The 26,331-nt window shown below is 49.4% G+C and overlaps 2 protein-coding genes across 2 annotated transcripts; both read right to left on the bottom strand.

The window, feature by feature from the left end:
• Nucleotides 1-13,991: 13,991 nt before the first annotated feature.
• Nucleotides 13,992-18,412, bottom strand: LOC123127715 (phenylalanine ammonia-lyase). The gene is made up of 2 exons (XM_044547514.1): nt 17,862-18,412; nt 13,992-15,990 (listed from the first exon to the last, which is right to left on the bottom strand). The coding sequence occupies exons 1-2, from the start codon at nt 18,257-18,259 to the stop codon at nt 14,244-14,246; spliced, it is 2,145 nt and encodes a 714-aa protein (XP_044403449.1). The 5' UTR covers nt 18,260-18,412; the 3' UTR covers nt 13,992-14,243.
• Nucleotides 18,413-22,061: 3,649 nt separating this feature from the next.
• LOC123127714 (phenylalanine ammonia-lyase-like) lies at nt 22,062-24,497 on the bottom strand. Its single transcript, XM_044547513.1, has one exon. It carries the CDS (start codon nt 24,375-24,377, stop codon nt 22,239-22,241), a length of 2,139 nt encoding a protein of 712 aa, XP_044403448.1. The 5' UTR covers nt 24,378-24,497; the 3' UTR covers nt 22,062-22,238.
• Nucleotides 24,498-26,331: the final 1,834 nt, after the last annotated feature.

Here is a 26,331-nt window from a genome sequence, read left to right as displayed (position 1 = left end):
ATAGGATTTGGATTTTGTGGAAAGAAGATTTGAGTGGAAAGCAACTTGGGAAGGCTAGAGATCAAGATTCATATGGTAGGAATGGAATGTCTTGGTCTCAACACATGAGTAGGTGATTCTCTCTCAGAATATATGAGTTGGAATTGTGTATGTGTTCTGATGGCTCTTTCCACGAATGAAGAGGAGGTGGAGGGGTATATATAGCGTCCACACAAAATCCAACCGTTACACACAGTTTTCCAATCTCGATGGGACCGAATCAACAAACTCGGTCGGACCGAAAAGGTAAACCTAGTGACCGTTAGAGATTTCGGTGGGACCGACTGTATCAACTCGGTGGGACCGATGTGCTAGGGTTAGGGTAAATCCAAAACTCGGTTTGACCGATTACTCAAACTCGGTGGGACCGATTTGGGTAATAAGTGAAACTGAGATTTGGCCAAGCAAACTCGGTGGGACCGAGAATATTGCAATGGGTAACAGAGAGTTTGCAAGCCCATCTCGGTGAGACCGAGATCCCATTAGTGAGACCGAACTGATTAGGGTTTGGCAGTGGCTTATGACAAGTGAAACTCGGTGGCGCCGGATAGGAAGAATCGGTAGGACCGAGTTTGGCTTAGGGTTTAGGTCATATGTGGAAGTGGGAAAGTAGCTGAGGATTTTGGAGCATATCATTAAGCACATGAAGCAAGAGGCTCATTAAGCAACACCTCATCCCTCCTTGATAGTATTGGATTTTCCTATGGACTCAATGTGATCTTGGATCACTAAAATGTAAAATGAAGAGTCTTGAGCTTTAAGCTTTAGCCAATCCTTTGTCCTTAGCATCTTGAAGGAGTTCCCACAACCTTTAGTCCATGCCACTCCATTGTTGAACTTATCTGAAACATGCTAGATAGAAATGTTAGTCCAACAAGAGATATGTTGTCATCAATTATCAAAACCACCTAGGGAGCACTTGTGCTTTCAATCTCCCCCTTTTTGGTAATTGATGGCAACATACATCAAAGCTTTAGATAAAGATATAAAGAACATCAAGTAAAGCTTTGGAAGGACATGTAACAAGCATAGGCTCCCCCTACATGTATGCACTCATGTAAATATGAAATATAGAGACATGTAAGAGCATAACCATGACAGAGTAGGCAATGTGTTACATGCATCTTGGCCATATGCATCAGAGCAAAAGATTATCAAGGAAAATACCTTCATGCTCATGAGTCCTTCTTGCAAACAGTATGTACATAAGCAAGAACTCCTCATACTCATGATTTTGATGCATATACTTACCTTGTGGTCTTGAGTTGGCTTAGGATGGAATGAACCTGCACAAACAAGGTTAGATAACACAGGTACATCCACTAGCCAGAGCAAACAAAAGAAACCACAAGAATATCAAGACTGGGATGACATGTAGAGAGTGAGTACAAGGTACCACATTGAATTCAACATGTCCCCAAGAATAAAGATATGCAATGAATTTGACTGATTTCTTTCCCTTAGGTGTCTTGCTCCCCCTGAATCTTACATGGGATATTGGGAGAAGATAGGGAACAGAAAATCAGAGCTGAAAGATACAAATGGATAGAACTTAATGCAAATACATGTCTTTCCCCCAAAAAGACATGTGACATCTCTCCTCTTGAACATCAAGCATCTGGGATCCTTGAGTATTTTCCCTCCCTGGAAATCTCTCTCTCCCCCTTAATAACATCTGGGAAATCTCTCTCTCCCCCTTCACAACATCTGGGATCCTTGAGACTTTCTCTCCCCCTTGAGCTTTGATGTGATCTCTTTCTCCCCCTTTGACATCAATTTCCAAGAAGGTTTTTCCTGAAATCCGTCGAATAGGTTTGGTCCTTGAGATTCAGCACAAAGCAGGGGATAAAATTGTGATGCTTGTAGAGGACAAGATTCATTGAGTGGAGCTGGATCAGAAGAAATGTAGAACAAGTGGCAAACTGTTTTTCTGATTGCAAAGTCGGTGGCACCGAGTGGCACATTTCGGTGGTACCGAAAAGATTCGGTTGGACCGAAAATTGCAAGTCGGTGAAACCGAGTTTACACAGAGAAAAACACTTGTCACCTCAGCTCACTAGACATGTAGGATCTCACAAAGATCTGCAATGAATTAAGTGCAGAAAATGCAGAACAAAAACAAAGAGAAAAGAGAAGAAACTGAAAGATCTAGATGAAGTTTTTTTTTTTGAAAAGGAGAGAGAAAATAAACATGCATGAGACAAATGCAATAACACAAAGAAAGAACACAAGAGAGCTTCATCTAGAGTTGGGCGGTGACATAGTCACCTATGTTAGAGTATATTGACTTAGGAGTCAAGTGAGAACACTTGATCATAGGTCATACTCATCGTTTAAGCTCAAAATGGGGTTACCATTTTTCGTTTAAGCATCTTGATGTATTCACATCTTGTTGAGTTGCATTGACTCATGTCTTGGAGTAAAGCTTCTCTAAGATGGAATAACATACCTTGGGTGGTGGTGTGGTTCTTGCTCATGTAGTTGAACTTGTGTGGGTGCTCAAGGTTGATGTAGCTCATCAAGAGTTGGGAGCACCACTTGGAGTTTGAGTTCACCTACCTACATGGGTTAGTTCTTGCAAGGAAGAGCACTTGTGTATCCAAAAATGACAATCATGAAGCTTAACATAGAATTTGTCAAAGGATATGTTTGAATGGTTTTGTGCTTCCTTGTCTTCAACCACTATTGTGTAGAGTCTTGGTGATGTAGAGATTGCTCAAGATGTGAGTGAGTCGCAATCTCATGGAATTAGATTCAACCAAGCACCTACATGGGTTAGACAACATGCAAGGTGCAAATATATCCAAGACATAAGATAGTTATCATAAGAGATATATCATGGATTAGTCATAAGCTCATGTCTTGCATGTATCCAATGGAGTTTCTACTCCAAGTTCGAAGCATCAATGATGTTCAATTCTCCTCTCAACCTGCAAAACACTTTCTCATCAAGTGGTTTAGTGAATATATCCGCTAATTGCTTATCGGTGCGAACATGCTTAAGATTGATGTCACCCTTAGCAACATGATCTCGAATGAAATGATGACGAACTTCAATATGCTTAGTTCGAGAATGTTGTACAGGATTATGACCAATTTTGATAGCACTTTCATTGTCACAAAGCAGTGGAACATGTTTCACATAAATCCCATAATCTTTAAGAGTTTGGGTCATCCAAAGTAATTGAGCACAACATGAACCAGCGGCAATGTATTCCGCTTCGGCGGTGGATAAGGATACCGAGTTTTGTTTCTTGGAAGACCAAGACACAAGAGATCTACCAAGAAATTGACAAGTACCCGAAGTGGACTTTCTATCAACCTTGTCTCCGGCATAATCCGAGTCGGAATAGCCAACAAGATCAAAAGAAGACCTCTTAGGATACCAAATGCCAAAATTTGGTGTATGGATTAAATATCTCACTATCCTTTTCACAGCCTTAAGATGACAATCTTTAGGAGCAGCTTGATATCGTGCACACATGCACACACTTAGCATAATATCGGGACGTGAAGCACATAGGTATAACAATGAACCAATCATAGAGCGATAAACCTTTTGATCAACTGGTTCACCATCTTTGGTCAAATCATTATGTCCACTAGTAGGCATGGGTGTAGACATACCTTTGCATTCTTGCATATTGAACTTCTTGAATAAGTCCTTGGTGTACTTTGTTTGAGAGACAAATGTACCTTCCTTAGTTTGCTTGATTTGCAAACCGAGAAAGAATTTGAGTTCACTCATCATAGACATCTCAAACTTCTCTGACATTAGCTTTCCAAACTTTTCACTAAAGAGAGGGTTAGTTGAACCAAATATGATATCATCAACATAAATTTGGCATACAAATAGTTCTCCATTAACCCTTTTAGTAAAAAGAGTAGAATCAATTTTACCAATTTCAAAACCACTTGTAGTAAGGAACTTGGTCAAGCATTTATACCATGCTCTAGGAGCTTGTTTAAGACCATAAAGAGCTTTGTGAAGTTTGTAAACATGATTTGGTTTCTTAGGATTGATAAAGCTGGGAGGTTGTTTGACATAAACTTCCTCCTCTATTTCACCATTTAGAAAAGCACTTTTAATGTCCATTTGGTACAAGGTGATATTATGGTGATTAGCATAGGCAAGTAAGATGCGAATGGACTCAAGTCTAGCAACGGGAGCATACGTCTCACCATAGTCCATACCTTCGACTTGTGTGTACCCTTGGGCGACGAGACGTGCTTTGTTGCGAACCACTTGTCCATCTTCATCTTGCTTGTTGCGAAACACCCATTTGGTACCAATGATGTTGTGGTTGTTGTCGGGCTTCTCACCAATGTCCAAACTTGGTTTCTCTCAAAATTATGTAGCTCTTCATGCATAGCGTTTATCCAATCCGGATCTTCCAATGCTTCTTCAACCTTCATAGGTTCAATGCTAGAGATGAATGAATAGTTTTCACAAAAGTTAGCTAAACGAGTTTTTGAGCGAGTGATTCTCCCGGTTTGTATATCATTAAGGATTTGCTCGACGGGATGATCTTTGGCAATTCTTGCTCGAACTCGTGAGAGCTTTTGCTTGGGTCTTCGTTGAACATCTTCTTCATCTTGTTCTTCTTCTTGGCCTTCTTCATTGTTGACGTCGTCGTTCTCTTGTCGTGGTGGAGAAGGAGGTTGTTGATGTTCGTCTTGATGTATTTCCTCGTTTTCTTCATCTTGGTGTGTCCCACTTGTGGATGCTTCCGTGTCGATTCTTGGTTCACCTTGTCGTGAAGTAGAGGCTTCCACTTGGACGGATGAAGTACTCTCCTTCACCTCCGTTGGACGAATTTTGCCAATGGACAAGTCTTGGATTGCTTCTGAAGGGTCTTTGTCTCCTACATCAATTGGCAATTGCTCTACTTGCGAGCCATTAGATTCATCAAACTTCACATCTACCGTCTCTTCAACCTTTCGGGTGAAATTGTTGTAGACACGGTAAGTGTGAGAGTTTGAGCCATAACCAAGTAGAAAACCTTCATGAGATTTAGGAGCAAACTTTGAACGACGATGCTTGTCAAGAATGTAGCACTTTGAGCCGAATACTCGAAAGTATCCAACTTGGGGTTTGTTACCGGTGAGGAAGCTCGTATGCCGTCTTGCCGAGTAGCTTGTGAAGATACAAGCGATTTGTTGCGTGACAAGCTGTCTCAACCGCTTCTGCCCAAAAGTGCTTCGGCGTCATGTATTCATCAAGCATCGTTCTTGCCATTTCGATGAGCGTCCGGTTCTTCCTCTCAACAACTCCATTTTGTTGAGGTGTGTACATAGCCGAGAACTCATGTGAAATCCCTTATTCGTCAAGGAAGGTGTCCACATTTGCGTTCTTGAACTTCGTTCCGTTGTCACTCCGAACCTTCTTGATCTTCACATCAAACTGATTTTGGGCCTTCGTAGCGAAGTTTCTGAAGATCTTCTGGACCTGCGACTTGTCATTAAGAAAGAACACCCACGTAAATCTTGAAAAATCATCAACTATAACTAGACCAAAAGAATTTCCACCGAGACTCTTGTAGGCGTTGGGACCAAAAAGATCCATGTGAAGTAGCTCGAGTGGCCTTCTTGTGGTCATGATGTTCTTCACGGGATGTCTTCCTCCAACCTGTTTACCTGCTTGACAAGCACTGCAAAGTCTATCCTTATCAAATATGACATCATTAACTCCAAGTATATGATTTCCTTTAATAAGCTTGTCAAGGTTTCTCATGCCAACGTGACCTAGTCGTCTATGCCACAACCAACCTTTTGAGGATTTAGCAACAAAACAAGTTTTAGGTTGTGCCTTTTTAGAGAAATCGACAATGTAAAGATCACCTCTACGCATACCGGTAAAGACCATTTTATGATTGTCTCGACGAAATACTTGGCAATCTACTTCAGTAAATAGGACATTCAAACCGAAATCAGCAAGTCTAGATACTGAAAGTAAGTTGTAGCCGAGAGATTCAATGAGCATGACATTTTGAATGGAACTATCATGTGAGATGGCCACCTTACCAAGGCCAACCACTTTACCCTTTGAATTATCACCAAAGGTGACATATTTTCAAGGGCCGTCATTTTCAGCAAGCTCACGAAACATCTCTTCATCTCCGGTCATATAATCAGTACATCCACTATCAAGAACCCATTCCTTTCCTCCTGATTCATATCCCCGAAGATTTGCCATAAGACCAAAATGTCTCATTGCATCATCAAGATCGAAGTCACTATCATCATCATCATAGTATCCATGTTCATCATGATCTTGTGACTCATCATTTCCTAGAGAGGGTAATTCATTAGATAAATGATCATCAAAGTGGTCACTTTTATGAATTCCTATAGCTTTGAATATGATATCATTAATGATTCCAACATCTCCTTTAGCATGCTTAAGATTGGTAAGTTCAAATAGACAATTACCAAAACTAGGATCACTAGAGTTCATCTTACTCAAGGCAATAGATTTATGGAGAATTTCATCCAAAGTTTTCAAGGAATGATCGGGAAATCGTTCCTCAAGAAATTTCCATATAGTATAGGCACAATTTAGAGTAGGCAAACTAGCAATCAAATTTTTGGGCAATCCTCTAATGATGAGCTCAATAGTTCTAAGATTGCGAATCATGTCAATATCTTCATCTAGGGTAGGATGCAAAGGATCAATATGAGGTGCACAAGGGCTAGCAATATACTTGTTCAAATGATATTGATTGAAGATTACAAGCATATCATTTTTCCACTCATGAAAATACTCTCCATCAAGAATAGGCACGCTATGTCTAAGACTCCCTAATGTAGACACATCCATATTCCTCCAATGGTGATTAAACCAAGGCAATGGAGACCAAAGCTCTGATACCACTTGTAGGATCTACAAGTAGATGTGTCTAGAGGGGGGTGATTAGACACTTAATGCTAAAGTTGCAATTTTTAAGCTTTTTCGGTTTAAGTGGAGTTTAGGCACAATTTCAACATACACAATACATATCAAGCAAGCATGCAAAGAGTATATGAGCAGCGGAATGTAAAGCATGCAACTTGCAAGAATGTAAAGGGAAGGGTTTGGAGAATTCAAATGCAATTGGAGACACGGATGTTTTTCCCGTGGTTCGGATAGGTGGTGCTATCCTACATCCATGTTGATGGAGACTTCAACCCACAAAGGGTAACGGTTACGCGAGTCCACGGAGGGCTCCACCCACAAAGGGTAACGGTTGCGTGAGTCCACAAAGGGCTCCACCCACGAAGGGTCCACGAAGAAGCAACCACCCACAAAGGGTCCACGAAGAAGCAACCTTGTCTATCCCACCATGGCCATCGCCCACACAGGACTTGCCTCACTAGCGGTAGATCTTCACGAAGTAGGCGATCTCCTTGCCCTTACAAACTCCTTGGTTCAACTCCACAATCTTGTCGGAGGCTCCCAAGTAACACCTAGCCAATCTAGGAGACACCACTCTCCAAGAAGTAACAAATGGTGTGTAGGTAATGAACTCCTTGCTCTTGTGCTTCAAATGATAGTCTCCCCAACACTCAACTCTCTCTCATAGGATTTGGATTTTGTGGAAAGAAGATTTGAGTGGAAAGCAACTTGGGAAGGCTAGAGATCAAGATTCATATGGTAGGAATGGAATGTCTTGGTCTCAACACATGAGTAGGTGATTCTCTCTCAGAATATATGAGTTGGAATTGTGTATGTGTTCTGATGGCTCTTTCCACGAATGAAGAGGAGGTGGAGGGGTATATATAGCGTCCACACAAAATCCAACCGTTACACACAGTTTTCCAATCTCGGTGGGACCGAATCAACAAACTCGGTCGGACCGAAAAGGTAAACCTAGTGACCGTTAGAGATTTCGGTGGGACCGATGTGCTAGGGTTAGGGTAAATCCAAAACTCGGTTTGACCGATTACTCAAACTCGGTGGGACCGATTTGGGTAATAAGTGAAACTGAGATTTGGCCAAGCAAACTCGATGGGACCGATTGCATATCTCGGTGGGACCGAGAATATTGCAATGGGTAACAGAGAGTTTGCAAGCCCATCTCGGTGAGACCGAGATCCCATCGGTGAGACCGAACTGATTAGGGTTTGGCAGTGGCTTATGACAAGTGAAACTCGGTGGCGCCGGATAGGAAGAATCGGTAGGACCGAGTTTGGCTTAGGGTTTAGGTCATATGTGGAAGTGGGAAAGTAGCTGAGGATTTTGGAGCATATCATTAAGCACATGAAGCAAGAGGCTCATTAAGCAACACCTCATCCCTCCTTGATAGTATTGGCTTTTCCTATGGACTCAATGTGATCTTGGATCACTAAAATGTAAAATGAAGAGTCTTAAGCTTTAAGCTTTAGCCAATCCTTTGTCCTTAGCATCTTGAAGGAGTTCCCACAACGTTTAGTCCATGCCACTCCATTGTTGAACTTATCTGAAACATGCTAGATAGAAATGTTAGTCCAACAAGAGATATGTTGTCATCAATTATCAAAACCACCTAGGGAGCACTTGTGCTTTCAGGCGGCATAGTCACCGCGTGGGATCCCTCGTCCTTCGCGCTCGTCTCCTCCTTCGAGTCTAGATACTTTGTCTCCGTCGCTCTCGCGTGCTCCTCCTCGGGGGTGACCGTCACCCTCACTAACGTTTATGCCCCCTTTGATCACTCTTTCACCGATAGTTTCGTTGAGGACATGCTCACGATCCCTCCTAGGGTCCTCGGGCCCTGGCTCGTTGTGGGAGATTTCAATCTCATTCGCCATCCCAACGAGAAGACGGGGGGAATTTCGATGCTGGCCGTGCCGCCCGTTTCAACTCCCTTGTCAATGACCTTGCTTTGCATGAGCTGCACCTCTCGGACCGCTCCTTCACATGGAAAAATCGACCGGATCCCCCCATCCTTGCCCGGCTTGATCGTGCGTTTTTTGACAATGCTTGGAATGACGTGTTCCCTGACTCCTCTCTCACCTCCCTCCCTCGCGTCACTTCTAATCATGTTCCCCTCCTGGTCACGGCCTCGACCAAAACCCCGAACCCCTCACGGTTCTTCTTTGAAACGAGCTGGCTCCAGGACCCGCCTTCCTCCCTACCACTCTGCCATCCTGGTCTGCTCCGGTGCGTGCTACGGGTGCAGGTGGGATCCTCGCGGCTAGGAAGAAAGCATTCAGGTTTGCTGCCAAGGTTTGGGAAAAAACAGCGCCGGTTCATTCCCACTTTTGATAATGATTGTCGTTTCATTATTGACCTGTTTGACTTCCTGGAAGAAAACCGTGCTCTTTCCACAGATGAGAGCGCTCTCCGCCGCGACGCCCGCCTGGCTCTCGCCGCGTCCGTTCGTCGGCAGTGTGCGCACTGGCAGCAGCGTGGCAAACGTCGCGCGGTGTGTGAGGGGGACGAGAACACCAAGTTCTTCCACGCCTCTGCTTCGCACCGTCGATGACGCAACCGCATCGCGGCCCTGGAAGTCGAAGGGGTGCCGGTGCTAGACCATGCAGGGAAGGCCGCGGCCCTGCGTGCTTTCTACATGACACTGTTGGGCCGGTCCATGGAGCCCGTCTGGCACTTCGACCTGGCGGCCCTCTACGCCGGTGCCCCCTCTGTGGACGGGCCTGCTCTTGTGGCCCCTTTCGAGCAGGTCGAGGTCAAGGCGGCGGTGCACGCCCTGGACCGCACCAGCGCCCCTGGCCCGGATGGCCTGGGCCCAGCGTTCTACCAGGCGGCCTGGGGCGTGGTGGCGCCAGATCTTCTTCGTCTCTTCGACGAGTTCCACGACGGCGTCGCTGCCCTCGACGGGATCAATCGGGCCTACATCGCTCTGCTGCCCAAAGGGAGCGGTGTGCCATCCCCTGCCTCCTTTCGCCCCGTCTCGCTCCAAAACGGCGATATCAAGATCTTGTGTCGTGGGCTTACCTCGCGTCTTCAGCGGCAAATTCCTCTCCTGATCGATGAAGATCAGTCCGGCTTTGTGCGGGGTGGAGCATCTCCGAAAACTTCATCTATGCCACGGAGATGGTGCAGTGCTGCCATCGTCGCCGGGCCCCTACGATGGTCCTCAAACTTGACTTCGCCAAGGCGTTCGACTCCATCAACTGGGCGAGCTTGCGCGCTGTGATGGAGGCCAGGGGGTTCCCGTCGCTCTGGTGCGACTGGATGGATGCCCTCTTCCACTCCTCGAGCTCGGCGGTCTTGTTGAACAGGGTGCCAGGGCGATGGTTCCGGGTGCGCTGCGGCCTCAGGCAGGGGGACCCCATCCCCCCTACCTCTTCCTCATCGTCGCCGACGTGCTCCAACGGCTGATCCGCCAGGATGATGTGCTTCGCCACCCCCTCCTTCCGGGCGCGCCTGCGGTGGTGCTGCAGTACGCCGATGACACGCTGATCATCGCGCGGGCGGACAAGGACGGCGCGGTCCGTCTCCGGCAAATTCTCGATCAATTCGCCGCCGCCACGGGGCTGATCATCAACTTCACCAAAAGCACCCTGGTGCCGGTGCATGTGGAGGAGGAGGCTCTGGCCCGCGCGGTGGCCGCTCTGAGCTGCGCCATGGGGTCGTTCCCGCAGACGTACCTCGGCCTCCCTCTCTCATGGGAGAAACTGCGATTCGCGGATTTCCTTCCGCTGATTGCGAAGGTGGACAGATATCTCGCCGGCTGGGCGGCTCGCCTTCTCTCCCCTGCGGGGCGTCTGGTGCTCATTGACGCTGTCCTGGACGCGCTCCCTACATATGCCATGGCTGCGTTGCTGCTGCCGCATGCCGTGGTGCGCGCGTTGGACGGGCTGCGCCGCGCCTTCCTATGGAACGTCGCCGAACGAGCCCCGGGCGCCCAATGCCTTGTTGCTTGGGAGCGCGTTTGCCGGGCGAAGAGCGAAGGCGGGCTGGGAATCCGCGACCTGGCAACTCAAAACTTGTGCCTGCTGCTCAAGATGCTGCATCGCCTTCACACGACCCCCAGCTCTTGGTGGGCAGCCTGGATTTGGGGCGGGGCTGGTGGACGCTCCCTCCTTGCTCGCGGCGAACTGGCCCTTGGTGAGCACCGGGCCGCGGTCGTGAAGTTACTCCCTCTCTACCGTGCCATCTCTGTTGTCGACGTCGGGGACGGGAACACATGTTCCTTCTGGTGGGATCGTTGGCTGCCTTGCGGGGCTGTCGCGGCGGCGTACCCGGCCCTCTTCTCCCACGCCCTGGATGCGGAGGCGACGGTCGGGCAGGTGCGTGCACGTGGGCTCGCCCGCTGCCTGGTGCCTCGGCTAACAAGGGTGGGTGAGCGCAAGCTCGCGGTGGTTGCGGCGCTCCTGGCCGCGCTGCCTACAAGGGACGGGGGGGGGGGTGAGAGGTGACTTCTGCACGCCGCCGCCCCCAAAGGCGCCCTGTCGTCCACCTCCGCGTACAGGCTGTTGCGGTTTGGCGGGGTGACTGCGGGCTTCGCCTCCATGATCTGGGAAGCGAGCGCGCCCTCGCGGGTGAAGTTTTTCTGCTGGCTGCTGGTGCAACGATGCGTCCACACGAGGGATGTCCTGCTTCGAAAGCACATTGTTGATGCTGAGGATGCCGGCTGTCCACTCTGCTCTGCTGCTCTGGAAACTGCTGACCACATGCTCTTCTCCTGCCCGTTCGCGGTGGCGTTCTGGAGGCATGTCCAGGTCGTGGTCGATGGTGCTACGGTCTGCAAGCTCGGCATCCTTGCTGCTGCGATGGCGGCAAGTGTTGAGTCGGAGGTCGAGTTCGCCTTGCCAAGCTGCTGGCAGCTTTGGAAACACCGGAACGCGGTTGTTTTTCAACGCATGCCGCCGTCCCTTGCTCACCTGCTTTGCTGCTGTAGGGAGGACGCGGTCCTCTGGCGTGATCGGCTGTCTGAAGCTCGTCAATCGCACGTAGAGGGATGGGTGTGTGCGTTCTCGGCATTGCCTACGTGATGCTATCCTCGCCCCTCATGTAAAGTTGGTGTTTGTAACTATCTGGGAGTTTAGCCCACAGTGATCAATATATTCAAGTGGGGGATCCTCCCCCCCCCCCCCCCATGAAAATTCAAAAAAAAAATCATCTCCAACACCAGCACAATACGATACGAATGAAAAAACACCGCCAAAACATAATTAAAACACAAGCCAACATGGATAAAATCAAAATAAAATAACCGACCATAATTACCTGTTAGAGAACAAAGATTAATCCCGCATTAACGTATAATTCAATTGAATTGTCTTACCGCCAGATCATCTAAAAAAATCTCTCAAAAGGATTATACTCCCTAGCCCCTAGGTTATACTGAAGCATGCATCCATACATCATTCATTATTGATAATGCCAAATAAACTGGTTTAAGAATTCATGGCCATCCACATAGTTAATGCCTCTTGGAGTATTAGCAAACAAAGGGCGCAACACTCTCGCTCACAAGTCAATGTTGTCTAATCCAACCAGATGTCGGACGGGGATTAGCACTTGGGAACAAATCTTTCGAAGCAACATCTTCTACAAGATAAACAACATATTGACGTCGAGGCAAGATCATGTGTTTTCACCCGAAGCGATACCAACTCGCTCACACAAAACTAGCCGATCAAAGAAGAGACGCCATCACGACTGGTTCCGATCACTGCAGCACCACCATCTCGCTGTCGATTGCCGTGTGAGCCACAGCTCACAATAGCACCTAGCAGCCGTTGCCACTGGATGGACCGTCTCATAGCGTTCGCCGGCAACGATGAAGAGGAGGGTCCAACTCTCGGTGCATTGCCCCGATCCTCTTTGATTCGGCAAATTTCGCCACAGAGGAACAGCACCGGTGTACGTACTCCCTCCTTTCCGGTTTATAAGGCTCAATTCAAAAATCTCATCAACCAAGATAGATGATGAGTGGTGGAATATTTTTTGTAGTTTGCAAAAGCATCCAATTAATGCTCTTGTTTTCCTCAAAAAATTATGTTTACGAATGCATTAATTGCAATGCATGCATTGATCAGTTTTCTCTTAATACTTGCATGCAATGATTTAATGCACCTTGAAGTCTGAACATGTGATGGAGAACAACCAAATTAAGCCTTATAAAATGAAAAAATTAAAATTTTAAAATAAGTCCTATAAACCAGAAAGGAGGAAGTATTCGTCATGGCCTCATGGGCTAATGAATGACAAGCTCTACCGTTCATCGCCCGTGGAGCGCGTCAATATAAACATCTCTTATCAACGACCACCAAATGGACCAGCAGTACGAACAAAGTTTTTCGGGTGTGATGTGATTGCATTTGACTGTTTAGCATGCGTAGCAATCTTTGGTGCTGCAAGCAAGAGCGCCAACAGCTTGGCTGCATCGAGATATTAGCTGTCATATAGTACTCCTAACCGTTGCGAACGATTGCTCATCAGCTGTACACCAAATGGGTGGTGTGGTGCTGGTGCAAACGAACAAGGCATGTTGACGCCTGAACTAATTCAAATCAATTTTCTGCCCGCCCACGGTACTTTCGCGCTCCTCAAGATGAGCCATCACATCACATGGCCATGTCTGGGACGTGAAACCTTCCCTGTTTAAAGTAGATCATATACCATGTAGGGGGGCTGTCTTTTCCCTTCAAATCAAAGGTCTAACTAAATGCTGGTGGACAGTAGGACGCCACTGATCAACATTCAACAAGAAAAATCACTCTGATTCAGTGGATCCAACAGCGAAGTTGTTCTCTCAACTCGTTTTCCGGAGGACGACTGTGACTCTGAAAGTCTGAATTCGCACGTAACCTAGGATAGTCGTTGAACGGATGGCCACGGGCCACCAGCAGCTGCAGCTATTTCAACTGAACACATGGGCACGTCTCTTGCACTGGGGGGCAGAGAGGCACCGACAGTTCGAGAACGGTACGTGACAAGATCAAGGAACGAAACCCACTCTTCGACCCACAATGCAAAACTGCCAGTGTCCATCATTAAGAAACAAAGGCGATAACACGGTGTATTATGAAACAAAGTAATGTACTTAAGCTCCCATCATACAAGTTACAACAACACAAGTTTGAGAAGCTGCCTGCCTCGCCTGCTCATGGCATGGCGGCAGCGAGAAAAAACAACAGTAGTATCAACTTAACTAAGTACAATGAAACGTAGATATACCAGGAACCTCCCGCTTCACAGTCTTGAACCACTTCTATATTCACTTTGTGTGTACGTGTTTTCTTTTCCTTTGGTGTTACCTTGTCTCGTCGGCTGCTCAGCAGAGCGGCAGGGGCTCGCCGTTCCACTCCTTGAGGCACTCCAGCAGCGGGTCGATGTGCTTGCGCTCGTTCATGGCCACCAGCACCTTGTTCAGCTCCTCCCCGGGCGACCGCGTCTTCTCGCCGGTCAGGTACTCGGTGCCGCACACCTCGCGCACGAACTGGTACAGCGGGTAGGAGCGGCAGTCCTTGATCCGGTTGGGAGCCAGCGGCGTGCCGTTCTCCACGGACGCGCGCGCGGCCTCCACCTCCTTGGGCAGCACCGCGCGGATGTTCTGCTCGAACTCCGCCACCTTGGCGAAGATGGAGGTCTCCAGGGCGCGCTCGCCGTCGCCGTTGGCCAGCGCGTGCTCCACCAGCACCGCCCGCAGCTTCTGCATCAGCGGGTAGTTGGGGCTGCACGGGTCGTCCGCGTACGCGAACACCGCCTCGCGGTCGATCGCGGTCAGCAGATCCTTCTCGCAGAAGCGGGCGATGTGGAGGCCGCCCATGTTGTTCATGCTCAGGGTCTTCTTGGCCACCTGCATCACGCAGTTCCTCACCGCTGTCTTCATGTTCTCCTCAATGTGGCGAAGGTCAATGGCCTGGCACAGAGCCACCAGGAACGTGGAAGACATGATCTTCAAGATGTCAATAGCCTCGGCGGTCTTCCTGGATGAGATCAGACCAAGTGAGTTCACATCCTGGTTGTGCTGCTCCGCGCTCTGGACATGGTTAGTCACCGGGTTGCCCAAGAACTGCAGCTCAGAGCAGTACGAGGCCATGGCGATCTCGGCGCCCTTGAAACCATAGTCCAAGCTCGGGTTGCGCCCACCGGACAGGTTGGAAGGCAGGCCATTGTTGTAGAAGTCGTTCACGAGCTCCGAGAACTGCGCGAACATCAGCTTGCCAATAGCAGCAATGGCGAGGCGGGTGTTGTCCATGGAGACACCAATGGGGGTGCCTTGGAAGTTGCCACCGTGGATGGCCTTGCCACGGGAGACGTCGATGAGCGGGTTGTCGTTGACAGAGTTGATCTCACGCTCAATCGACTTGGTGGCAAATCGAATAACTTCGATTTGTGGGCCGAGCCACTGAGGCGAAGTGCGGAGGGCATACCGGTCCTGCTTCGGCTTCATCAACGGGTCGAGCTCGCCAAGCTTCTTTGCCTGCTTCATGTATGAGCTTCCCTCCAAAATGTGCTCCATGATTGCAGCCGCTTCTATCTGTCCAGGGTGGTGCTTCAGCTTGTGGGTCAGGTGGTCAGTGAACTCCGGCTTGCCGTTCATCACCTCGCAGAACACCGCAGACAAGACCTCAGCAAGGACGGACAGAACATTGGCCTCAAAGAGCACGGTCGATGCAAGACCAGAGCCCACAGCCGTGCCGTTCACCATGGCAAGGCCCTCCTTGGGCTGCAGCTCAAAGAACCCGTGCTCGATCCCGGCGATCTTGAATGCCTCGGCAGCGGTCACCTTGCTGCCATCAGGGGCCACCGCAACAGAGTTCTGTCGGCCGGTGATAAGGCCGGCAATGTAGGACAGCGGCACAAGGTCACCGGATGCAGTGATGGTGCCCCGGAGCGGCAAGCACGGCGTGACATTGGCGTTGAGCAGCTTGGTGATGGCCTCGAGGATCTCGAAGCGGATGCCCGAGTAACCCTGGAGGAGGGTGTTGATGCGGACGAGCATAGCCGCGCGTGTTGCCTCGGCGGGCAGAACGTGTCCGTCCGTGCCAGTTCCGAAGGCACCGGCGTTAAGGAACCTGTCAAACAGAGGGGAGCAAACGGGTCAGTTTCCTGTAGTGTCATTGCCGACTCTGCACTTGGCGCAAAACTTGTGCTGCTGCTGGTAACAAAATGGCACGATCAAGAAATGGTCGTATGATTAGTTATGCTTGTTGCTTGTCTTTTTCCCGTCGTGTACAGCACTAGACTGCTAGCGCATGGCAGTGAAGTGTTGTGCCGAGTCTTCCCTCAAAATAAAAAGTGTTGTGCCGAGTCTGGAATAAGTTATTGTTGCTTAATATTTTTCTTTTTCTGAAAATTGTTGCTCAGTCCATGCTCCCCATGGCAAGGTGCACCAAGTGAGTCAGATGTGCGCGTCTTTTCGGCACGTATAGCGATAGGTATACAGAGTGGCCGTCGGTGGAAATAAAATACAACTTTAGTAGTAGTACTAGTCTGTGCCCATGCTTGCCACTTGACCACTCCCACGTTCTACTGGACGTATTAAAATTCAACTAGCGTGCATAATAAAAAAGACACCAAGACATGGTTTGGACTTTGGAGCCTTATCTAGAAAAGTCTTGAGAAGCTTCCCAACCATGACTCACCCGACGAGAGCTGGAGCAGAGCTGCAAGTACAACAACGCCTCACCTAACCTCGCTTGCGTGCGACGTTGGCGCGCCCCCGTTCCCCGAACCAGCCACTCCCACCCACGTCCTCTACGTGTGATTGATAAAACTACGCGGTGCGCATGCATGACAGACACGGCTCCAGCCAGCCCAGCTAACCCACCACCAACCGGTCGCCGAACAAAAAGCTTTCGTTCGTTCGTTGCTCCGGTGGAGTCAAAATTGACATCCAACCCGAGCCCCCTGGCTGTCGGTGAAGAAGGGAATGATGGTTGGATCTTCTTTCTTCTTGCCGCGAAAAGAGACAAGCGAAGCGAGTAATGGTGGACCACGGCGGCGAGAGCCCCGCACTGCAACCCTGGGGTGGGCGGGCTCTCCGTGCCCACCGAGCTGTCGCTGCCACTTTGTTTCGCGGAGTGATTAGGCGGGCACGCCCATCGCCCGCGATTAAGATGGCCAACTGAACACAGCAGTGCTGCCTGCTGCGACTAAGATGTGTCAAGTGCTCTAGATCCTGAACAGATCTGGTGGTGTGGTGCAGGTTCACCGAACTGCTCGTGCTACTTGGCTCATTGGCTGTCATCATTGGTTCAAGGGATCGTGTTGCTACTTCAGTAGGGAAACAGAGTATACTACTAGGGAATAAATACTTGAGGTCTGCACAAAGTAAATTATACTACTAGTACTGTTGAATTTTATTCAAATTCTAGAGTAAAAGGATAATTCGTACAGCGAGCGGTCCACATCATCAAGCAACATGCATAGCAAAAAGCCCACCACAACATGCATTCATGCACGTGAAAATGTCCACCTCAACATGTAAACATATATTAGATATTTTACAATACATTAATCAAACACAATAAAGCATATGAATTTGCAATTTTAGTTTTCGTAGTATCACTATTCATGTTCCATAGAAATCACATACCATCGAAATGTATTGCAAATATTCCCGCAACAACGTGCGGGGTATCATCTAGTTTAGAAAAAGTTTCAGTTAGTTGATGGGTAGTAGTGCCACCAACGACCTAGCTAATTACTCCCCCTCAAAAAAAAAGCTAATTACTCCCCGAAACCCCAAACGAAAAGAATCCTTTTGGGCTTGGGAATCCCGTGTGCACGACGGAACAGGGCACATGGGCGCGCATCCAGCGCAATCTAAACTGTTTAATCTGCTCCTTACTGTCATATTATCACGTCTTAATGACTCAAAGCACTAAAAAAATGAATCGAGCAGAAGGAAAAAAAAACTTTTGGGTCTGCAACCGATCCTGACCTGATGAGCTCTCTCTGGAGCGCGCCGCCCTCCTTGGTGCGGCGGTGGGAGGTGGCCCCGAAGCCGGTGGTGACGCCGTAGCTGTCGGTGCCGTTCATCATGCTGGTCATGACCCAGTCGCTGCTCTCCTTGACGCGGCCGCGGGCGGACTCGTCGAGCGCGACCCTGGCGACGCCGGCGCCCGCGGCCACGGCGGCCACCTGCGCGATCCCGAGGGAGGCGCCCTCGATGGTGACCAGCGGCTCGCGGAACTGCGCCACCATCTTCTTCACCTCCTCGAGGTGGCTCCCGGTGAGCTCCTCGGCGGTCTTCACCCAGTTGAGGGGGTCGGCGCGGGGGGCCGACATACAGAGCCCCTCGCCGTTGAGGGAGCCGACGAGGCCGGTCTCGCACTCCATTGCAGGTTACACAACAGATGGAACGAAAACAATGCAGGGAGCAGTACAAGCACGACAGATGCTACCACTGCTAGTACTTAATCGCGTACGTTTATAGATAGATGGATGGATGGATGGAAGAAGAGCTTGAGGCGAAACCGGAAGCTAAGCTCTTCTTGGAGAATGGCGGAGGGGGGAGGGGGCGCTTAAATAGCGCGGGGGCGGCGGGTGGGGGGTTGTTGGGCTCACTGTTTTCCTCGGGTTGGTTGCTGGAGAGCTGACTCTCTGGGCTGGGATCGCCCTTGGATGGACCTGCCATGCCAACCATGCGCCGATGCGCGCCACGACGGCCGGCCGGGTCGTCGCCCGCCCCGCCCCGCGCGTGGGCGTGGCCGCCTCGCTGCCGTCCAACCGCGGGCCACGATGGAGGCTGCGGCGCGGGGCCCGCCCCGGCGCCCGGGACGGAACGGAGCTGCGCCGTGCGTGGTGGGTGGCCTGTGGTGGTCTGGGTTTGGTGGGGTTGGTGGCTCGGCTCGCGTGTGGACGTGGGCTTCTGCCCAGGCACTCACGGTCGGTCGCTGGGTCGGTCAGTTGGTCCGGTCGCCCCGGCCCGTGCGTCCGTCTCTACCCTACAATTTACACGTGAAGGTGAAGCCGGTCGGAGATCTCGAGAGAACCGGCCGACGCGCTGCAGTGCAAAGCCTGACTGAAAAGGGCTAAACACAACGGGATGAAGCGACGGATCTTTCTCTCTGCAGTTCTCAGAGTCTGAACCGTCAAGTACAGACCCAAGACGACTTCTTCAGTCCGTCGCTTCTGGTTATGTCGAGCAAAGCCAAATCAGAGTCTGAACTGTCTAAGTACAGACCCAAGACGAGTTCAGTTCAGGCAGTCGCTTCCGGTTATGTCGAGCAAAGCCAAATCGGGCAGTTAGGCTTTCGCATCGCATGGTTGCTGCAGAAGGGCTCAAAACGAGCTAGTAGTACTGAAAACGAAGCTGTTGTGTCAAGCTGCCGCATTTGATTCCTGCTGCTGCCAACAACAAGAGGGCGTGCAAGGAAAGCAAAGGCGATTCAGAGCTCAGGGCATGTACTACTGCTTTTCTTCCCCATGATCCTAAGTTCCTAACCACGTGATAGAATATCGTGACATGCATTTTGGAAAAGCTTTTGTGCATACAAAGTTCTGATATACAATGATTAATTGCTTCTGTTCACGAGACCATCACAAAAACGCAGTTGAATCATGAAGATTCCATGTTACTCCCTTTTGAAATGGACAAATATTTTAAGGGAGGGGAGCCGGTTCAGGGCAGGTACAGATGCATCATCATCCATGTAATGCACAAATTTGTTATTTTTGCCCTGTTGAAGAACAATGTGCATTTTTCATTCAGAGCCGGGATTTTATTTATGTTTATTATGGTTGGTACCAACGAACCCTCATGGTGACCAGCTCAGCAAACCCGCCAGGTAAACTCAACGTGCTTGGCGACTAAGCTTGGAGGAAACAGGTTAACAATTGCTATCTGGTCCCCCACATTAAGTTTGATCAGATCGTATCATTGCATACTGCATACATATCTCTTGCACCAAGCTCTCCTGTTTCAAGAAAACATCTTTAATCCTGCAGGCAGGAAGCCCCGACGTGCCTTCTTCAGATCAGAACCTGATGGACTGCTGACAACTTCAACATCAATTGGAAACATATACAGTACCACTCTACTATTTGTGAATTGAAGAAGTCTGCTGAAAGGGTCGGAAGAACAGGACCGAACGGACACCAGGCCCTAGCTGTAACAGACCATACGAGAAAAATACGTATAAACATACATGAGATGAGGGCGACTACTGACTGCTTCGGCATCGTGAGGGGATGTTATGTATAGTAATGGAGACTTGTCCATCACATGGAGTGTGTAGGGGAAATGCTAATTGTCCTTTTGTTAAATAGGAGCAAGACTGGACACATAATGCTGACTGAACCACATAGAATGCTGAAAGTACTACAAGTGGAGGAAAAGATGAACGACCAGTTACGAAATACAAAACGCTACCTGCCCAGCAACTCCCGCACATTAAAAATCTGCTGCTTCATTTTGCTGCTTACACCGGACTCAAAGTGAATTTATTCCAAATCCACTATGATATCTATAAATAGTCCTGCAGCAAAGACGAATGCTCTTTCTACTCTAATTGGGTGTAAGATTGAGTCCTTGCCTCATACTTATCTTGGCCTTCCTCTCAGCTTCACCAAGCCCAGGATTGAAGACTATGTCCCCAGGATAAAAAGTATTGAAAACAGATTACTCAGTTGTTCAACTCTCCTATCTTCAGGAGACAAGCTCACCCTGATCAAGTCTGTCCTCGCCAGCATGTGCTCTCTGTTGATCCCCAAAATAGTGGTAAAAAATCAACATCTACTCAAACAATGATTTTGGAGAAAATTTGGTACTATAGAGACAGGAGATGCCTTAATCTCATGGGAGAAAGTTTGTAAACCCCAAGATCATAGGGTTCTAGGTGTTCTGGATATTGAAACTCATAATCAAGCACTTTTTATGAAGTTTCTCCACAAATTTTTCAACAAAGAAGACATTCCATGGGTCAACATCATCTGGAAAACTCATTACCATGACTCATTGCCAGGGATAAGATGGTTAGCTCTTTTTGGTGGAGATCAGTCATTAAACTTTTACCCAAATTCAAGCAGCATGCTATTTGTAAGGTAGGCAGAGGGACACCGCCTTATTTTGGTCAGATAGCTGGTATGGGCAACCACTACTTCTCACTTACCCTAAATTGCACTCCTTTGCTATAAACAGAGACATCTCACTGTCAAAGATCCTTGAGCATGCATATACCAGTCAACACTTTCATAGACCATTATCTCTGCAGGCTTATCAACAATTCAACTCCTTGAATGACCTTATTGGCAACAAAGAGGAAAATGATACACAAGACAGATGGACTTATTCATGGACCTCCACACATTATCCATCCATGAAAATGTACAAAGCAATCATTGGGGCAAACAATTCTCACAGTATATTTAAGCATCTGTGGAGCACCTCATGCAGACTCAGACAGAAGATATTTTTCTGGATGCTATTACATGATAGGGTGAACACAAGGAATCTGTTACAACGTAAAAGCATGTATCTGGAAGATTGCAATTGTGTTCTTTGCTCACACAAAACCGAGGAAACACTTATACATCTATTCTGGAATTGCCCATTTGCACTCAAACGTTGGGATTTTCTTATACCTGACAAATAAAGAGTGATATCAACCTATGATGAAATCACCCTATCTCTATCTCATCTTTCAAAAGAAATTGCTTTGGATATCATTATCATGGGATGTTGGATTATATGGTCAGTGAGGAATGACAAAATATTCAGATCAACAACACCTCATATGAACACATTGAAGTATTACCTCAAACAAGGCATGTGGGCAGCGGAGCTCAGAGCAAAGCATAACAAGAAAGAAAGGATCAGAACCTAGATAGCTCAGTACCTGTAATATGAACATTTTAGCTATTATGTTTCCTAATGAAAATACCACAAAACGATTGTTCTATGGTTTCGACTAAAAAAGTGCTACCTGGGGGCTTAGCTTATACTCCTTCCGTCCCAAAATAAGTGTTTTAATTTTGCACTAACTTTAGTATAAAGTTATACTAAGGTTAAGATACTTATTTTGGGATGGAGAGAGTAGTACTTTTCATTGTCCTACTTGAAAGTTCTTAAACCATGCATATAGAATGTTGAAAGTACTACGGAATATAATTCGCGATACTTCAAAAATTACAGTCAAAATTGTTTTAGCAGCCTAAAAGGCCTCAAGGCAAAAAAATTTATTGCAGCTTTGCATACAAGAAACATGAAAGAGAAAAACATTCTGCTTCGCTAAATGTATCACTATTCACTTGTCGTCGGAAATCTGAGAAACCACCTTCTCCGTGTCCTCTTATCTTCTGCTTGTATGTTCTCAGTTTAGCAGATGGGCAGGGGTTCTCCGTTCCACTCCTTGAGGCACTCAAGCAATGCATCGATGTGCTTGCCTTGGTTCATGGCCACGAGCACCTTGTTAAGCTCCTCGCCAGGTGATAGTGTCTTCTCACCGGTTAGGTATACAGTTCCGAGCTCTTCACGCACAAACCGGTAGAGGGGGTATGAGCGGCACTCAGTGATTCTGTTGGGCATTTCAGCTGTGCCGCTCTCTACGGCAGCACGTGCGGCCTCAACCGCCGGGGGCAGCGTCTTGCGTAGCTCCTCCTCAAATAAGGCAACCTTTGCGAACACGGAGGTCTCCGCATCAAACTCGCCCATGCCATTGGAGAGGGCGCGCTCCACAAGCACACCACGTAGCTTCTTCATCAGTGGATAGTTGGGGCTGCAAGGGTCGTCGGCGTAGGCAAACACTGCCTCTCGCTCAATCTCCTGTAGCAGGTCTTTTTCGCAGAAGCGCGCTACGTGAAGGCCGCCGGTGGAATTGGTGCTTAGTGTCTTCTTTGCCACCATAATCACACAACTTTTGACGGCACTCTTGACATTCACCTCAATGTGGCGCAAGTCAATAGCCTGGCAGAGGGCAACCAAGAAAGTCGAGGACATGAGCTTGAGGATTTCAATGGCCTCTGCAGTCTTCCTGGAGGAGATGAGACCAAGGGAGTTGACGTCCTGGTTGTGCTGCTCAGCGCTCTGGACGTGATTGGTCACCGGGTTGCCCAAGAACTGCAGCTCCGAGCAGTAAGAGGCCATGGCGATCTCGGCACCCTTGAACCCGTAGTCCAAGCTTGGGTTGCGCCCACCGGATAGGTTTGATGGTAGACCATTATTGTAAAGGTCGTTGACAAGCTCGGAGAACTGAGCGAACATGAGCTTGCCAATTGCCGCGATTGCGAGGCGGGTATTGTCCATGGACACGCCAATAGGTGTCCCCTGGAAGTTTCCACCGTGTATCGCCTTGCCACGGGAGACATCAATGAGTGGGTTGTCGTTGACAGAATTGATCTCACGCTCAATTGACTTGGTGGCAGCACGGATAACTTCGATTTGTGGTCCAAGCCACTGCGGGGATGTCCGGAGCGCGTACCGGTCTTGCTTTGGCTTCATCAGTGGGTCGAGATCGCCAAGCTTCTTTGCAAGCTTCATGTAGGAACTTCCCTCCAAGATATGCTCCATGATAGCAGCTGCCTCTATTTGTCCTGGATGGTGCTTCAGCTTGTGGGTATGGTGATCGGTGAATTCCGGTTTGCCGTTCATGACCTCGCAGAATACGGCAGAAATGACCTCCGCGAGGAGAGCAAGAATATTTGCCTCGAAGAGCACGGTGGACGCAAGAGCAGAGCCCACAGCTGTGCCATTCACCATGGCAAGACCTTCCTTGGGTTGCAGCTCGAAGAAGCCGCCATGGATGCCTGCTATCTTGAACGCCTTGGCGGCGTTCACCTTCTTGCCGTCTGGTCCAATCGCCACGGAGTTCTCGCGGCCGGTGACCAGTCCAGCGATGTAGGAGAGCGGAACCAGGTCACCCGACGCGGTGATCGTGCCCCGAAGGGGCAGGCACGGCGTGACATTGGCATTGAGCAACTTGGCAACCGCCTCGAGGATCTCGAACCGGATCCCGGAGTACCCTTGAAGGAGGGTGTTGATGCGGACGAGCATGGCTGCACGTGTGGTCGCAGCGGGCAGAACATGAGCGTCGGAGCCAGTGCCGAACGCACCGGCGTTGAGGAACCTGATGAGCTCTCTTTGGAGAGCGCCGCCCTCCTTGGTCCTCCGGTGCGACGTTGCACCGAAACCGGTGGTGACGCCGTAGCTGTCGGTGCCGTTCATCATGCTGTTCATGACCCAGTCGCTGCTGGCCTTGACGCGCTCACGTGCAGACTCGTCGAGCTCCACCACCACCTCGCCGGCAGCTGCCACGGCCGCGACCTTGGCGATGCTCAGGCTTGCGCCCTCGATGGTCACCACGGGCTTGCGGTAGTCTGCCACCATCCTCTTCACTTCGTCCAAGTGGCTACCCGTCAGCTCCTCGGCGGCCTTCCCCCAGTTAAGCGGGTCGGTATGCTGGATTGCCATGCACACGCTGTTGCCGTTGGCAGCAACCCCGCCATTCTCGCACTCCATTGCACTTGCGGATGGACGAGTTGGCTAAAGCACTAGTCTGAGGATATGAAGAGTATGTATTGGTAGTTTGGTACCCTGCAGGGGCTCGATCGTGAGAAGAGTAGTGTAGCTGGAACTGGAAGTTGCTGCTCTTCTTGGAGAGGAATGGATGGGGAGGCGGGTTTAAATAGGGACCGTGGGATGAGGCATGAACAACATGAGTGTTGCGTCGGGGTAGGTGCGTATTTTCTGAGGCGTATGAGGCGCCAACGGTTGGAAACTTCGTGACTGGCGGCAGCCCGGGCTGTGGTTACTCGGGGTTGGTGCCTCGTGCGACCTTGCTCGGTCTCGTTCTTCGTTTTCTAAGCTCCGGTCAAGCTTATCATTTTGCCTCGCGTGCCTTTTCCTAAGGAGGATAAATACTTTTTTTAAACAAGGCAAAAGATTTGCCATTTTCATTAATTAAGAAGAGAAGTAGACATGGTTCCATCAAGCGGGTGATTACAAATTACTCACGCGGCATTATATTACTCAAATACTTCGCGCCCGCACGAGCCCAAAGAGAGGCTTCATCCTTAATCTTGATGATGACGATGGTAGTAGGAGCGGCCGTGTTGCGGAAGATCCTCGCGTTGCGCTCGTTCCAGATTTCCCATGCAACAAGCATCATCAAGGTGTTACGAGCCTTGCGCGAGTCACCCCTCTTGTGACAAACCTCGTCCCACCAAACTCTCACCGAGGGCACAAATCTCCAATCTGTCGGGTCGATGTCGTGAAAACCAAGCGAAGTCTTAATCTCCGTCCACACTCTCACTGTGAACCGGCACTGGAAGAGGAGGTGGGCCGCCGTCTCTTGAACCTGCTTGCAAAGAGGGCAAAGGTTGCAATTCGGCCATCCCCGGCGTTGCAACCTATCGGCGGTCCACACCCTATTCTGGATTATCAACCAAGCAAAAAATTGCACTTGGGGGGGGGGGGGGGCGCTTTTCGAACTGTTGAGATCATGGTCGGGGCCATGAGACCCTCAAATTGAGCATTGTACGCAGAAGACGCGGAGTATACACCATCTTTAATAAACTTCCAAATAATTATGCCATCGACTCCGGGGGTGAGTATGACATTAGAGAGCTTCTCCCAGAGGGTGGCGAATTGCTCAATATGATCAAAGGTGAGGCCCTGAGAGGTAATAATGTTGCAAACCCAAGCATTGTCGGTGAGAGCCAAGTAGACGGAGCTTCTTTTCATCCTGGATAGGTCAAAGATCTTTGAAGCAATATCCTTGGGACGAAAACCGTCCAGCCAAGGTGATTCCCAGAAAGTGGTGCGATGACCATCGCCATGGTAACCTGAGTTGCAGCCGCAAAAAGATTTATATCATCATCATTGCACAGCGTCCCTCTCTGAGGCGACTAGGGGGAACCCTAGCCCCCTCCGTCGCCGGTCCTCCTCCGCCTTCCCTCCCCCTCGCCGCCGCCGAGAGACACAGTCGGGCAAAGCCCAGGCAGTGCCGGCAACGGTGGGGCCTCTCCCTGGTGCGTCTCTCTCTCCCTCCCCTGGCGGCGGCGCGAGTTCTTTCGGCGGCGGCTTGGCGGCGTGGCGCGGCGGAGCTCCGGCGATGACTCGGTCCTACGGCGGGGTGGAGGGCAGGATGGGTGACCGACCGGGAAGTTGCTCACGGGTGCGCATGAGTGAGGACAAAGTGCGCAGAAAAGACTAGTATTGATCTGTGGGGCCAGTCTAGATCCCGCCAGGAGTAACGACCACCGGCGGGTGTGTCCGGGGCGTTACAAGTTGGTATCAGAGCCGACCCTCGCGGTTACACGGATGGTTGCGAACAGGTGCGTGGTCATGTTGTTCATGACGTTTGTGACCCGTCGTGGCACACGGCATGGCAAATGTATTGGACTAGAAGCACAGACGTATGTGCCAAGAGGGAACGTTCCTGTGGCCCGACGAGGACGTCGGTTCCTCTGAG

The sequence above is a fragment of the Triticum aestivum genome, chromosome 6A (genome assembly GCF_018294505.1).
Source record: "Triticum aestivum cultivar Chinese Spring chromosome 6A, IWGSC CS RefSeq v2.1, whole genome shotgun sequence".
Lineage (NCBI taxonomy): Eukaryota > Viridiplantae > Streptophyta > Magnoliopsida > Poales > Poaceae > Triticum > Triticum aestivum.
Note: the sequence above shows the minus strand (reverse complement) of the source record. Positions and strands in the feature narration are given on the sequence as shown.